A 16336-nucleotide genomic window follows, 5' to 3' on the forward strand; every position below is an offset into this window, starting at 1 on the left:
CCATCACCGCTGGATCTGGGCCACCAGCTCCCAACACGTAGAGTTCCAACCCAAACTCTCCGCTCTCCTCTGGCTGGAAGAGTTTTTACTTTAACAACAGGATGAGTCGTGTCACTGGGGCATTCAAGTATCCTCTGCTGTCTCAGTTTCTTTGCCTCTAAAACTGAGACTGTTTTCCTGGATTAGCGATTATTGAACTGTGCTCCCCAGAGTCCCGGGGTTGGGTGAGGGGTGGAGGGAGGGCCAGGGACCGTCCTGGGGAGCGGACAGGGAGGGAGTGGGTCCCCACGCCCCTCTTACTACCTCCAGCTTTTACTTCCGTTTCCTTCCTCCTGTATCTGCACCCCCCTCCCCTCAACTCCCCCCAAACATGCTTTCCTTCAGGAGGGATGAAAAAGGAAGCTTCTGGGGAGGGATGGGGGAAGGCTGAGTCCTGCTGCTGCACTTCCTCCGCGAGGTCTCCTGGGGATCTCACAGAAGCCCTGGGTCCTCGGAGCGGTCCTGCCCAGCTTCAGCTCGACTTCAGAACACACTTCCTGAGCAGCTCTGGGGGAGGTGGGAGGCGCCGGCTAAGTAAGGAGCAGGGCCTGGGGGGTCACGATTCTTATTTAAATTCCAGACTCCTCTTCAGCTGGTTCTCTCGAGTCTCACAATCCCAAACCCAATTTGCATGTACTTAAGTGGCAAATATCCAGTCAGATTGAGACGCCCTGCTGAAGGGGGCAAGCCTATAACCAGGCCCCCAGGGGAAGGCGTGCTGTAACTGAGGGATGACGTTGGGAAGCAGGAGCCCCGGCGAGGGGGTGGCTGCCACCTGGGAGAGACAGGGTCCTGGCACTCAGCCCTGGAAAACGGGGAGAGGAAGGGCAGGAGGAGGAGGAAGTGTGTTCTAGAAGGAACAACAGTCTGTGGGAGCTCTTGAGAGGATGTATGCATTTGGAGGACAGTGGGGGGACTTCAGGGGGTGCGGGTCAGGCAGAGAATGAAGCCTGGGGAGATGAGAGGTGGGCTGGGAAAACTGGGCCGGAAGGGAATGGCCACTCTGAGGAGTTTGCATTTATCCAAAAGGCCACAGGAAGCCAGCACATTTGTTTCTAATCTTGCCCTTGTTTAAAGGATGCGATTAACACCTCTACCAACTCCCTCCCTAACCCTCCAGCTTGCAGTGTGTGAGCGTGTCAGTGTCACGGTGCCACCGACAGTTACTGCAGAGAGGCTGCACTCTTTCCCTGCACCTGCCTTCACGGGTATCTTTCCCATGTAGTCATCCCACTTTCCTTGGAAACCCCACTAGAGCTTAGCCCAGTCCACTTCACCTGTGTTTTCTAATCCAGTGAATAAGATGCAATTATTATTATTATTAACCGGAAGACTTCGAAGCCTTTCCTCTCTGGACATTCAAAGGTTACTTTTATACGTCTGTAAAGGGCAGAACATTCCATGCATGTGTGTACATATGCTATGTGGATTCTCTCGTGACAGAATGGATAACACACAGAATGCAGGTTACCTATCCTGATTGCAAATTAAAGAGTTTCCTTTACTAGGATAGTATAAAACTAACACTACAATAAATCAGGCTTAGAACCTCTTTCAATAAAAATAGCTCTAGGAAAATTGGGTTAAATCCTCTGACTTCCTCGAATGCCAGGTTTTGAAGGCTACATCTGTGAAGATTGATATTAGTGATACATGAGCTTAACTTGAGAAGGAAAAATCTTCTTTGACCTTGAGTGTAATCATTTTTTTTTTAAATGACAATCTTGTTACCATGGATATCTTTGCCACATCGGAGAAAAGTCAGAGCACAAAAGCAGAGAGTATGAACAGGAAAGGACAAACGGCCTCTCTCACAAAGGAGCATGCGTGCCCCAATTTCCCACCCGGGGGACAGGAGACCCGCAACCGTTAGCCAACGAGCAAGAGAGAGAAGACAAAACAGGGGGCATGCCAAAGCACACATGTCACAAGCCCCCGAAGGCAAGCACGTCACACCCGGGAAGGCCACCCACACTCACATAAAACTCTAGCACGGCCTTGGGTCTCAGCCTGAGGGAGGGCAGGTCACTGAAAGAGCGGCTGCGGTGCAGCTTGGCAAAGAAAGAGTCTTGCAAGGCACTCAAGACAGACAGCCTTGGCTTGTCTGGTGAAGGATGCAGCCACCTCTTCAGAAGTCAAAGCAAGATGGGGGAGTTAGTGGAAAGCAGCAGGTTACCATGTTTTTGTCAGCTTTCTAGCAAGCGTTTCTGATTAAAACAAGGAGGGCGTTATTTACATCCACTTCTTTAAAAGCCTGACCTTAGAGAATGTGCAGAAAAGTCTACATGTGTTTATCAAAGCAACAGGTAAGTGGGGGGAGAGGAGGGGAGAGACAGAGGAGGTTTACCACCTGCGCGCGGGTGGCCACAGGCATCTCGGAATGTGCTTTCCTCAGTCACTGCTTCGTTAGGGTGAACTTGAAGATGACATTACAGTCGGCCCTCCGTATCCAAGGGTTATGCATCCATGGAAAAACAAATTCCAGCAAGTTCCAAAAAGCGAAACTTGAATTTGCCAATTTGCTGGCAACTACTTACCTAGCCTTTACGTTGTATTTACAGCTATATATCATTTACATTGTCTGAGGTATTATAAGTGATCCAGAGATGATCTAAAGTACCCAGGAGGATGTGTATAGGTTGTGTGCAAACACTATGCCATTTTACATGAGAGACTTGAGCATCCTTGGATTTTGGTATCAAAGTGAGGTTCCCGGAACCAATCCCCTGCGGATACCGAGGGACGACTGTATTAGGAATTACAGAGACTCCCTAACATCGTATGTGAAGCATTTCAAAGGCTGGGTGCAAGCACTGCCTCAGGCTCATCATCTCTCCTCCAGAAATCACACTGAACTTACAAAGAAGGAGTGATCTTTGAAGGTGGGTGTTTCCGGGGTGCCCTGGCTGTACATGGACATCCTTCTCTGGAGGGCGGCCGCCTTGTTCCCCGCGCCTGAGGATGGGGTCATGTCCTCCACGTCAAACGGACTGCAAAACAACAGGTCCTCATGAACACGCATTTGTTAAAGGCACCTATAATCGCCGGACCGCAGGCCAAGAAAGCACCTCTTTATACTAACGTAAACTCAAACCAGTGGGAACTGGGCTGGTTTTGGCCAAATTGGTCTGTCAGCAAACAAACCAAGTTAAAAAAAAAAGTGGAGCAGAAAACAGAGTCTAGAATCACCCAAGGGACCACAGATTATCATCACAGCTTTAAGCACAATTTATGTGCCCACCTGGATACCAGATAAATCTGCTTCCTCGTTCATATTAGAGACATAAACATATTAATGCTTGTCCCAACACAAGACGTTGCAGAAGTCTGTAAAAATTCCTGGAGCCTTGGGAGGACCGACACTTTAGTGATACAAGAGAGTAATAGATGACTGTTTGGTTCTAAAGAAAACTCCTGTTCCTTTCAGTTGACCCAGAGCCTGTTGCGTGATTGAGAGGATAACAGTCTGTTCACAGTGATGCCATCTGTCATCACACCATGGGTTCCTCCAGCAGGAGCACCGATCTTGCATTTGAGATGTCAATCATTACAAGTTACAAGGAGAGACAGGCTGGGCAAAAGGTGTGTGGACACTGTTCCGCTGACAAGGCAACATGTCTTTGCTGCTTCCATGGCTGACCCTCTATATTGTAAAGGGGGCCTCGAACATGAATACTCCACATGTCCTAGTTACTTGGTAACATACCAGGGGCATAAGATCAAATGTTGTGAACAACCAGTGCTTAATAACGTATCACGGTTAAGTGACTTCACACAGGGTGACTTCAGAAAACCACTTTTAAGTTCCTTGCTTCGACAAAAGGCATCTCTGGCCCTTTGGAAATATTCTTTTTCAGTATCTAGAGTGGGGAGAGACTAAAGGGATCTGAGATAAACAGGGCTAAGCGATTAAAACACCATAGCAAGAATCAGGATCTTTGTGTGGACAAAATATCTCATACTGGACAGTTATTTTCTTTCAAATCAGTTGACTTGAGAGATATATTTCTTTATATACCTCTAAAGGTTATGAAGGAGGGGAGGAGGCAGAATGGAATATTTGAAAATAGTAAGTCAAAGAGGAGAGTAGTGATACAGCAGAGGGTTCTCCTTTAACAGGTGTGAACGTCACCCAGTGAACTTATTAAAGAGATTTCTGGGCCCTGAGAGATTCTGACACAGCGAGTCTGGGGTGGGGCCTGAGAGTCTGCGTTCGTACCAAGCTCCCCAGTGATTCTGACGGTCCACACGCCATCCTTGGAGCAGCACGAACCTACAGCACTTGTTTCTATCGTGATGACACTGAAAAGGGCAACTTACTACCAGGTGATTTCCAGGTTGAGTTTGATAGTGCCAAGGTCATTGATGTCCACAGCCACCACCTGAGGTCGGGCTGCAAACAGCTCTTTGGTCTCGCAGGTCACGCTGCCGACCAGGAGGTGAGTTGCTAGACCTTTGAGTTCTGTGACCTGGTGAGAGAGGGAGAGGTAACAAAGGCCTTACAGGACAGCAGAGGACGAAGGCAGGATTCTCTTTCCTTTATTTTTGTTGGCCAGGGCAGGCATTTCAGAATGATATCTGAAATCAGAGGTGAATGTTTCCCAAGCCCATCTCACATTTCCATTGCCTGCTCTGACACGAGGGCAGGTCTTGTGATGTACTTATAGCAGAGGTCTGTGAGGTGGAGGGACAGCACAGGTCTCCACGAAGGACCATCCAGCCGTGGCACCAGCAAGGACAACAAACGGCAATGATGATACTGTACCTTGATGGAAATTAATCCAACTATCAGGGGCAGGAACACCATTTCTTCTCCATCCCAGCTCTGTTTGCCATTGACTTCTATTCTGCCTTTCAGTTTCCACCTCTGTCGGCCATACTTCATGAAAATCTGGGGAGAAGACACCAAAGGGCCCTCAGGTTCCACTGCCCTCACCCGCCTCTCCACCAAACACCAGGATCCAAAAGGTGAGTAAGTATAGCAGCTGCCGCCCCTCCCCTTCTCCAGCATCCTCAAGCCACCCCCTGACTGTGGCTTCTTCCAAATTCCCTGGGGGGTGGGGGTGGGGGCGGATGGAGCAAAGGACCAGTGGGGAAAGACTTTCAAAAGGGAGTAAGTGCTGCTTCTCTAGGATAGAAGGGCTTTCTTTAGAAAAAGGTTATTGCATTGCGCCCTTCGGCTCAACTCTTTCTCTAGTTAGTTCTACTTCAATAGAACAAGCACTGGATCAGCTCTCCACACTCCCCAGCTCCTTTACAAAGACAAGGAACCATCAGCTAAAATCTACTTAGCGGCCAGAAGCAAGAAATAAGACATCCACCTTCTGGATAAGGGAGACAGAGCTGGATAAGGATTTTGAAATCTGACACACTCTGGGGAGAGGGTGTGCAGTTTCTCCTCAGTCGGACAGCTTTACTGTTTAGAGGAAGATACATTCCACGCTCCCCACCCCCGGCCAAGATGAATGATTACAGAAGGTTTTGGAGGAGATACTTAGATGAAATCATTATGTAAGTTCCCTTTTGAAGAGGGAAAAGATAAAATGCTTTTTTTACTTTCATGGAGTATATTTTTATAAAGAAAGATCTAGATCCTATTACTCTTCAAGCATGATACTTATGAACAGTCATATCCTGGACTGGATCTTGCATCAGGAAAAAAGAAACTGCTATTAAGTACAATATTGGGACACTTGGAAAAAGTGAATATAGATAGCATATCAAATGACATGAGCTAAAGGACCCATGCAAAGTTTGTTCATGTCGAGAACTGTACGATGTTTATATGAGAGAAACTCTTTCCATATTTAGGAAAACAACTTGGGGTGAAGGGTCATGATATTTACGCATTCATCTACAACGGTTCAGCAAAATAACAACGATAATAGTATTAATATTAATAAAGCAAATGTGGCATAATGTTAAAAATTGGTGTCTAGAGGACCCGTATGCGGGAGGTCTGATACTCATCTCCAAACTTTCTCAGTGGCCCGAATTTCTTTTTCAAATTAAAAAAAAACGTAAAAATAAAAAGACAATTGAAGAAACAAAATGACAACAACTAACTCCTGCCCCCCAAGTCCAACACCCAGGCTGACCCCATACTTACCTCATACTGGTCTCCAGGACACAGGCGAGCAAAGCCAGCCAGACCTGTAAGCAAGCAACTGCGATCAGAGGTGCAGAATCTATTTTCCCTCTTTATAAACCCACACTGGCACATTTATAAAACAAAGTGTCAGGCCTTTGTGAAAACTCATGTAATAGTTTCTGGGGACCATCTGGGCACAGCTATTGTGGGATATTTCATCTATCACAGCGAGACAGGACATTCCTTGCTGGGGTGATGGAAGAGGTGCTCTCTGGGGCAGAGAAGGCTGTTCCTTCTATGAGGAGCCCCGTTAAGTTGTGAGACTGTGGGACGGATGAATCTGTTTTCCACCAGCCTCATGGGCGATGCCAGGGTTAAGATGATAGAGAAGGTCCAGGAAGGCTTAAAAAAGCGCCTGCTGTTACCACTCTCTGTCAGTAGATGGCAGCAACTCATCAGTTCGTCACACCTCTCCATCCACTGAGCCAGTCCACTGAGGACCAGTTTCCACTAACAAGTAGAACATAACAAGCCTCTTAAAAAGATTTACTGAAATAAAAACAGAATTAAAGAAGCCAATTTTCACTAATCGTTTTCTGGAGGATTAGTCTTATTTTTAATACTTCTGAAAGAAAGCACAATCGACTGATTTTTATAGATCAGAATTGGCTGGATATGCCAGTTCTAATAAAATCCTAAGCACTCTTTAAAAACCTCTGCAGACTATTCAGCATTCATCTACTGCCTGTTTACCTACCTATGCAATTACAACAGAAGCCTGGTTAAAAAGAAAACAAAAAAACCTAAAAAACTGATCTGATATCAGTGCTGGATGAAGGAGAGTAAAGGAGAAAATCCTTTGAAGGTTTTTTTTTTTTTTTTTTTCCCTTTCAAACTCACCAGAAATTTCATATTGGAAGAACTTATCCAGATGGGAGAAAGCTACTTGGTAGCGATGTTTTTGAGCTTCTCAGATGATATTATTACAGCAAAATTTTTTGGACCTGCTTGAGGTGGTATCACACTTATACTCTGATTATAACCATAACGTGGCACATGGCAGTAGGCAGGCCTGGGGGCTGTGCTATGCTTCCTCAAGGCCTACCTGCTTGTGTAAGCCACTCATGGTACTGAATGCAGAACTGAAACTAACAGTGGGGCAGTTACAGTTACCACCTAGTGTCTTTTAAACCTGGCCAGGTTTCTTGCAGAATCTGGTCTGAGGCCTGTTTGGATTTTCAGTTGGGAAAAGAAAGCTTCAAGTTTTCTCATCCGTTTTGGGATCACTGCTGCACTGTCTACAAAGATTTTTCTTATCGCCACTCCAAAAACCATCATGGGGGTTAGCACGGGATGGGTATGGGGAGGTGGAGGGGGTGAGGGGACTTTTATCTCCATGGTGCATCTTCCTGCACTTTGTGGGTGTTTTACTGTAAACACGTATTACTGATAAAACAGCTCTTCCATGACCTCAGGAAGGCCCAGATGCTACAGTATGCAGCCGCCCACCCAGTTCTTCTTTTGCTCAGGGACCGTTCTGCCAGAAGAATGCACTACCTTTTTTTCTAGTTCTATGAGGATCTTCCTTTCCAAAGATAAGATCATAAATGTTGGCAGGCAGCATATACACAGAGAAAAATCTGATTGGATATTCATAACAATTTTAACAAAATTTAGCACTGGGGGGAGCAACCCTGAAGCTAAGGAAGTCATACTTTCTACTCCAAGGAAAACAGCCAGACAGCTGAATAGCTAGGGGGTCCCATTACAGGACTGACTGATTAACTGACCAGTTGTAAATAATGCAGATTTACTAGCTCGCTGCTAGATGTCCCCTCCCCTGAGGCCAGACGTGCCCTAAAAGCTGCAGGGGCCAGCACAGGTTTTTGGCTATACGCACTGCCTGAAACTTAATTTGAAGCAAGTAATAACTGGGAGAAGTAGTTTTCTGTAACAGAGTACATCTTTCCATCTGTAAATTGGTGGATGGGTCTAGTGCTCCCTCTTTAGCTTTGCTTTGGAGCCTCTTCAAAATCTGGTACCAAGAAGCTCCACAACTCTCTTCCCAGGGTCCTCTCATTCTAAGGCAAAGGTTACAACGGGAAGCCTTCCTCTTCCTCATTTCCCTCCCCCAAGATAGGTGGGTGGCACTCTTCTCGCCCCTCCTCTCACCCAGGCTTCTAAGCAATTGGCCACATTACTGGTCTGGTAGATCATTTATTCCACAGAATTAGACTAGATTGGCTCGTGCATCCATTTTCTCCAGTAGACTGTGTGGAAGTTAAGGCCAGGGACCATTCACTAGGATGCAGCCAAGAGCGTGGCCAACAGCAGGAGCTCAGTGAGCGCTTGTTCAATTGTCTTCACCGTCATCACTCACCCCACCCTCCGAAAACCCCACAGAATGACTGCTGTCTGTGTGTTGGGATGGGGTGAAAAGGGAATTGGGAAGGGTATAGCAGGAGGAAGTCGGATTACCAGGTCTCAGAATATTATGAAAGATCCTCAGTTTATGTCACTATGTATGTTATGAGAGGTAATTTTTTTTTTTTTACAAACAGAATGAATAACAGATAAGAAAGTAGCTAACTGTAAAGATGCAAGATTTCTTGGCAGCATGAGGGACTTCCTTTTATTGAGAGAGAGGAAGATTTCCATGGGGGTGTCACCCTTGAAAGGCTTCATAGAAATAGTTCACGTTTTCATGTTAGATTAGGAAAGTGGAAGTGAGATAAATCAATAATGAAAAAGGAGGATCGGGACTTCCCTGGTGGCGCAGTGGATAAGACTCCGTGCTCCCAATGCAGGAGGGACCTGGGTTTGATCCCTGGTCAGGGAACTAGATCCCACATGCATGCCACAACTAAGAACTCGCATGCTGCAGTGCTCGCTTTGGCAGCACATATACTAGGATTCACATGCTGCAACTAAGGAGCCCTGGAGCCGCAACTAAGACCCAGTGCAACCAAATAAATATTAAAAAAAAAAAATAAAGGATCATTTGCAGATTTGAGCGACCCCTGGGAGAAACCATTAACCCAGATAGAAGCCAGGGAAGTCCATTGGGCAGGAAAGAGAGAACAACATTGAGGGTAGAGATGCAAGAGCAGGAGCAACAGAAAGTTCAGTCCATCCATCATGGTGACCCATCATAACCCAGAGCTGCTCTTTACCTGGGCAGCCAGGTTCCCCAGTGGACAGTAGGGCCCCCAGAGCATCCCCTTACCAACCACCATGCCTGAGGTCCAGATTTGGTGGATTAGGGCGTCCCCTTCCTTCCACCCACTGCTGGGGTGCCTGTGTGTTGGGTGGAAGACTACCATCCCATATAGAAGAGACCATTCTTTGAGCAACAGTTTATAGTATCTGCTCAGCTATTTTAGAACTTCCCTCCTCATGTGGGGCTGGGGGGTGGGAATGCACTAGGAGCCAGGAGCCATGGAATTTGGTTTCAAGTTTGACTCCAACGTACTGTGTGACTTCTGGGACAAGTCACTTAACCCTGTCCTCTGTCAACAAAAAATGGGGAAATTACCACCCCAGCCCAAATTGGTGCTTTTGAAAATAGTGAGTGTCAGAAATGGGGAAATACGGTACTGCTTGTACTCACAGTGAGAAGATGGGCGTGATGGGAATTTCTCTCAGCTCTAAGACTCTAAGCTGTGCTAGCCTGCATGGAGGGTGCCCAAGAGTTGGGGGAAGGAGAGAGAAGTGTTTTCTGTGAAATGCTGACTCAGGGCAATGGTTTTCCAGGAGCAGGCTGCTGACAGACTCATCCTGAGGATGAAAAACATACATCTCCCAGGGCCCCACCCTAACTTGCTGAGATGGGGGCAGGGCCTGGGTGGTTTTAGAACCACTGACTTAGGTGAGGACCCACAATGAAGAGAATGGACCCCTCAAACTGAAAAAGCATAGATGCCCCACCTGAGCAGTAAATTAAGTGCTGAGACTTAACGCTGAATAACAGACTCATTCACTACAGGATCTGCTGGAGAGAAGAACGCAGCTGTGTGGGCAGCTGAGGGTCAAGGTCGTGTTGATTGCAGGTACACTCAACCAGAGCAGCTCTACAGGCGTTGCACTTGACAGAAAAATTTCCCTCCAGAGTTAGGTGACTCATTGGAAAATGAAACTCTCCTGTTGAGCACTTTAAAAAAAAAAAAAAAGCGCCCCCTTTCTACTCTGGCAAAAAGTAGACAAGAGGGTGATTAAATCCCCGTTAGCAACCCGGGGTCCAGCTGCTAAGCAACCTCAGAAAAGGAAAGACACACATACAAGCCCTCCTCCCTGCAGTGAGTGGGTGAGTGGCCCAAACTCAGATGCAAGAGGGACTTGCTGTGGTGGCTGCTCACTGGACAGCCCTGCTGGCCACTGAGCTGCAAACCTGACCCCTGGGGGATGCTTTGTTTTCTACAACTAGAGTTTCTTTTTGTTCTAAAGATGCTTGTGGTACAAATCAATAATGCTTCTGGAGCGGAACTTCCTGGAGTCAACACCAGAAAGGCACTGGGAAAAAGAGGAAAATGCACAGTCCTCTGTGTGTTTAACACTAAAAAAACATTTAAGAATAAAGAAATTGGTATGTCATTTACAGGAAAGTAGAGCATAAAGGAACGAATTAAATGACACTACCAAGAAGCCAACAGACGAGTCTGGAATGTGGGACATTCTGTACAACAGTGGGTTCAACACAACAAGTCAAGTAGGAAAAAAGCCAAGGAAGGGTCTGTTTTAGATGAAAGGAAACTGAAAAGAGATACCTGACGACCAATGATAATACATGGACCTTGTCTGGATCCTGATTTGAACAAACCAACTGTACTGCTCATTTTTGAGATGACCGGGCTATTTGCTAATGGAGTGGGTTCATAACAAAGGCATATTCATTTTATTAGAAGTGATGGTACTTGGCACTGTGGTGATGATGTAAGATGTCCCTATTCTTTAAGAGAGGCATACTGCACTCTACAGGGGTAGACTCCCACATCTGGGTTTTATTTCATCAAAGGAAAAACAAAGACAAGAAAACAGATGCAGCAAAGGTGGCAAAATCTTGCTAATTAGTAAATCGAGGTGATGGGTCTATGGGGGTTCCTTGTAATACTCTCTCCACGTTTGTGTACGTTTGCGATCCTGTCATAGTAAATATTTGTGTGTAGGTAAGTCTCAGGACAAGAAGGTTCCGGAGCATCAGTAAATTAATGTAAGTGGGGGGTGGGGAGTTGAGAGAGGGTGGCCCAGTATCTTTGCAAGGAAAATAAAAAGAGTGTGCTGTCACACTTCAAGGAGCTCTGCGGAGATGGCGCCCTACTCTCTCTAAACAGGTAGAACAATACCTTTCATCTTGATGGAGAACTCCCCCAGCTGCTTCTCCAACTCCGCTTCAATAGTGCACATGTTCTAGGAAAAGCACAGGAGACCAGTGTTAGGGCTACATTTCTTTCAAAGCACACGATGTTCTCAGAGCAGAGGACAATCCTGCTCAAACAGGAGGCGTTTACCTGTTTGCAGTGAGTTACAGGGCCCTGCATAGGTAGCAATCTTCACAAAATGTTTAACCTAAGCCTAAGCAAGACTTCAAGTGTACCAGAAATGTAGAGCATAGAAGACCAAGTTAAGTTATAAACAGTCAGATAAATCCGGAATGTGGGAGATTCTAAAAGAACTGGCCTGGATTCTATAAAAAGGCAGTAGTATTATGGGAAAAAAATCCTAGATAAAAGAGATTAAAGCGACATAACAACCAAACGCAATGTGTTAACTTTGATTCCATCCTGCTTTGAAAGTAAACAAACTAAAACAGTTATAAAAGACATCATTGGGCCAAATAAAGGAAATCTGAAAATGCACAGGATATTAGATAATTCTATAGGAGGACTGGTATAACTTTCTTAGTTGTGAGAATGGTGTGTGGTCATGCAAGGGATACGTTACATAGGTTATCATTAAGGAATCTGTGCTAAAATATTTATGGGGTGAAATGGCATGTTATCTACCATTTACTATCAAATGACTGAGTGCAAAAAAGAAAAAAAAATGAGCATATGAGAGAGAAGGAAAGCAAATGTGCAAAACATCACCAATTGGTAAGTCTAAATAAAGGTATATGATGTTCAACATGCTAGTCCTGACTTTTCTGTAGGTTTGAAATTTTTCTTAATAAAAATTTGGGGCAAAAAGAGCTCAGGAACTCAACTGTACTCAAAGTGAATGAAGCAGAGTTCCTGCTGCCATGCCCTGAGGCCCCCACAATGATTCTTGGGTTTGACAAGCATCCACTCCTCACTCTAATGTTGAGGGAACAGTAAAGGCAAAGGAGTGACACCATCTCTGCCTGGGGTTAGATATCTAACCGCCCCCGCCCTATTTCCTCAGTGTCTGAGGACCTAAACAGAGCAACTGCTGTTAGAAATCAAGAGGAAAAGTGCTGTGGCCCTTCTGCAGCGGGGCCAGTTTAAGCTTTTGATGCCACCTCCGCTGTTCTAAGCAGCCCCCTGCACAGACACACACACACACACACCCACCCACCCCCCAGGGCAGCATATGCAAGCTTCTTCCTCCTTCACGGCTGGGGGCTCGCGTGTGTGGTTTGGGCAGCTCAGTGACCACAGATGGGCCGCTTCCATCTGGATTTTGTTTGCAGGGGACTTCAGGACTGATTTGCAAGCTAAAGGTTCTGACTCTTAAATGTCAGTACCTCAAATAGCTTAGCAAAGCTGGGGAAAACTTCCTGAGGTTGAGTTCTGTGCAGCTGGAAAGTTTTGAAAACAAAGTCTCAGTTTTGTAAACTAATCTTCTTCCTCAGAGCACTGGGTGTCTCTGGGAAGGAATGCATTACTGTTTCTAGAAATACATCAGCGATGTTATCATGCATGTCAGGACAGCAACCAGTGTCTTTGAAAAACTCGGGAGGCAGCTAGTTTAACAGCTGAGGACATTCATGGTCAGAATCACCTTCTGTCTCACCCAGGCAGCCACTGATGAACACTGCTGCCCTTGCAAAGGACCCAGAACCAGCTATTCCTATACCTTCCTTGTGATAAAATCCTGCCTTTCGTGGTTATGTGAAGATACAAACCCACCTGATGTCAAGTGAGGTAGGAAGCTACAGAAGCCCTGGACTTCCTTCTCCTCTTGCTGAAATTATACAACTTTGAAATTGTGAGCAAATATGATGCCAGGTCTTGGCACTTGACCACAGGTGGGTATTTGTGAAACAACCTGCAGAAGTTCTAGGACAGGCACGGGCTGCTGCTCAGCCCCCTGCATGAGTACTCTGAACAGCCTCTGTCATTGGCAACTGTTCTTTTGATTTCAGAGACGTGTGGAAATGAGGTCTCATGAATTAGTGCTGCTTCTAAGCCAGAGATTCTTAACCTGTGCTCCATCAACTTGGATGGGGAAAAAAGAAAGCCACATTGCTATTTCCACTAACCTCTAACTGAAATCTAATATGTCCATACATCATGAATGTAGAAAACACCACAGCCGTATGACCAGTACCTGTGACTCAGACCTGATAAAAGTCACGTCTATGTTCATGTCACATTAATTGTTGCAGGTACCTTGAGAAATCATTTCTATTTTTCACTACTTCAAAATTTCAATAGTTATTGGAGCCACTGCTAAATCTTGTAGTTTGATGTGTTAATAAAGCAGCAGTCTTGTACTGTATCACACATTTGATTTTAAAAATATTTTGATCACGGCCCTGACAATACTGAGATAACTATATTTCAAAATAATTTGTTTCCTATGGGTTTCATTTTATGCATTTGAAAAGCATTCTCCTGAAAGGAGAGAAAGAAGAAGCCCTGTTTAGATCATGAAAAAAGACAAACTCGGTTCAGACAAGAGGCGGGACTGCAGGGTTATACAGGAAGCGATTCTGCCGCAAGTCATCCAAGACGTCCCTCCCATCACAGGGCTGAGACCGCTGCTCAGCTCTGGGAATTGTCCAACAGACCCTCATCAGGCTGATGACCTCATTCATGAAATTGGATCTCTGAACAAGGACACATGGGAGAGTGAGAAGTGCTGCTTTAATAATTCAGTCATTTCATCAAAGACACTGGTATCAGGTGACCCCCGGAGGAGTGAAGACCTCCCTGTGTCATATGTTTGGGCCCCAGAGACAGTCAGAAAGCAGGAAAGCATGCTTCTGTTCATGGTTCTTTATCTTGCTTCTTTTAAGACAGAAGGGAAGTTTCTTACAATAAAATAATCGTAGGCGGGAGGTGAGTGAACCCAACATCCAGGGCAGCCATCTTAACCACAAGGTCTGTTTGACTTGCAGGGATAAAGCTAGAATAGACTGTACACTACAGAATTTGGAAGTGCATTTCAATGACCAAAACCAGGGCATTTGTGGCTTATTCATTTGCTGAAATTTTTAACATGCATTGGTAGTCTACTTGTGCAGAGATTATACACGTAATGAAGTATGACTTGTTCTGTGAATGGCTTCAGGCTGTCTAAAATCCTGTGGATTTACACGTCCATGAATAAGCCTATTACAAGGCACCAGGAGGGGAGTGCCTGACAGGTGACGCACATAAACTGAGAAAGTCACGTGCTCTGGGGTCCACAGAAGGCTCTAAACAAAAATACAACCAACAAAACCACCCGAGAGTCATTTTAAACAGCTCCACCGATGGCCTCAAGGAAATGCAAGACAGGCAAATAGTAAAACATCTCTCTCTAAAGAGTAGATTGAGGTTGCAGGGTGCCATTCCCCTGGTTCTTGGCAGGTACCGACAATTCAGATGGGGCCAGGTGGAGTTCAGCAGCCGAGCAGGTTGGCACATACCTCCGTGTACTCTTTGTAGCTTCGGTTGATCTCTGACAGGCTCTCCCTGGCAGCTTTGCTGGCAGGGGACGTTGCAAAGGCTTGCTTCATTTTGCTGGCACCATCTTGGAGGCGTCTTTGGATACAATAAGCTTCATAGAGTTCATCTACCTGCCAGAATCAAAACAGGAACACAAGGGACGTAAATATTTGTCACACTCGGAGGAAGTGACATTGGCCATTGTTAAGTGCTTAAGATACTTTGGCTTTCTGACCTCAGAAGGAGGATCTTATAGAAGTGCCTACCTTTTCGACAGATCCATCATTTTTGTTTTAGCCACTATGATTCATTTTCTATTTCAAACCAGAGTTCACTCTGAGCTTTCTTTTCAAATGACACAGAATGAAAATGAACTTAACACTGGTGGACTGCGTGAGACAAGGTTTAGAAAATGAAGACAGGAGTCTTTTACGTAAGGAACAAGCACTGGAAGAGCGTATACAGTTTCACACCTATGTGAAGACTCTGCGTTACACTGGGCTATTATCACTTTATTTTAAGAAACAGTGTCACAAGGTGATATTCACGCATCCAGATTTAGAACTTTTTTAAAAAAAAGAACTCGAGGCTATTTATTGACAAGGGTTTTCGTAAAGATGTGGCTCAACAATAGAGAGAAAACAAAGGTAAGTTATTCTTAAAATTACAGTGAAGCAGGACTGTCAAAACTTATCAAACTGAACATAAGAACTATAACATTTTGGCGTGTAAATTATACCACAGTTAAAACAAAATAAGTGGGAGCAGTGGAAATGAACATTTCTCTGCAATACCTCTATACTTAGGCTTTTAAATAATAATATACCCTTTGCAAATGGCTATTGATCATACTCATTATATAAGCCTGATAGTCACTTAATGCTTCTAAGGCAGTGATTCTCAGTCAATCCAAGGTGATTTTGATATTCATGGGACATTTGGCAACATCTGGAGACATTTTTCAACGTCACAGCTGGGAGGTTCTACTAGCATCTAGATGGTAGAGGCCAGGGATGCTGCTAAACCTCCTGTAACGCAGAGGACAGCCCCCTGCAACAAAGAATTATCCCCAGATATCAATAGTGCTGAGAAAACCTCCAGTTATTCCTGACGACATTTATCTCTATAGTTTCTCATACTATCTTCAGTTATCAACACACCAACCACAGTGAACTATAGGAATTTTCAGGCAGATTAAAAAGAACGGTATCACCAGACATTATATTTTCTGGGAGGCAGTTATCTACCTAGGACTACTTGAATTTTTCATTTCAGTACAAACTTTGTTCCCTCAAAAAAAGAGGCTACAGCTGTAGATCCAGAAGAAAGTAGAGATGACGATGATGGATTTCAGGGTTAAGATTCCCCTTTTGTT

The 16336-nt window shown here is 45.2% G+C and overlaps 1 protein-coding gene across 1 annotated transcript in view; it reads right to left on the reverse strand.

The window, feature by feature from the left end:
- RIPOR2 (RHO family interacting cell polarization regulator 2) overlaps positions 1 to 16336 on the reverse strand; it is an 83370-nt gene that overhangs the window by 25267 nt on the left and 41767 nt on the right. The window contains exons 7-12 of the mRNA XM_057699862.1: positions 14943 to 15092; positions 11470 to 11533; positions 6149 to 6192; positions 4805 to 4930; positions 4360 to 4508; positions 2900 to 3029 (exon numbers count right to left, since the gene is read on the reverse strand). Of these exons, the coding sequence (XP_057555845.1) occupies positions 2900 to 3029; positions 4360 to 4508; positions 4805 to 4930; positions 6149 to 6192; positions 11470 to 11533; positions 14943 to 15092 (663 nt within the window). The remainder of the gene's footprint in view (positions 1 to 2899; positions 3030 to 4359; positions 4509 to 4804; positions 4931 to 6148; positions 6193 to 11469; positions 11534 to 14942; positions 15093 to 16336) is intronic.

The sequence above is a fragment of the Hippopotamus amphibius genome, chromosome 11 (assembly GCF_030028045.1).
Source record: "Hippopotamus amphibius kiboko isolate mHipAmp2 chromosome 11, mHipAmp2.hap2, whole genome shotgun sequence".
Lineage (NCBI taxonomy): Eukaryota > Metazoa > Chordata > Mammalia > Artiodactyla > Hippopotamidae > Hippopotamus > Hippopotamus amphibius.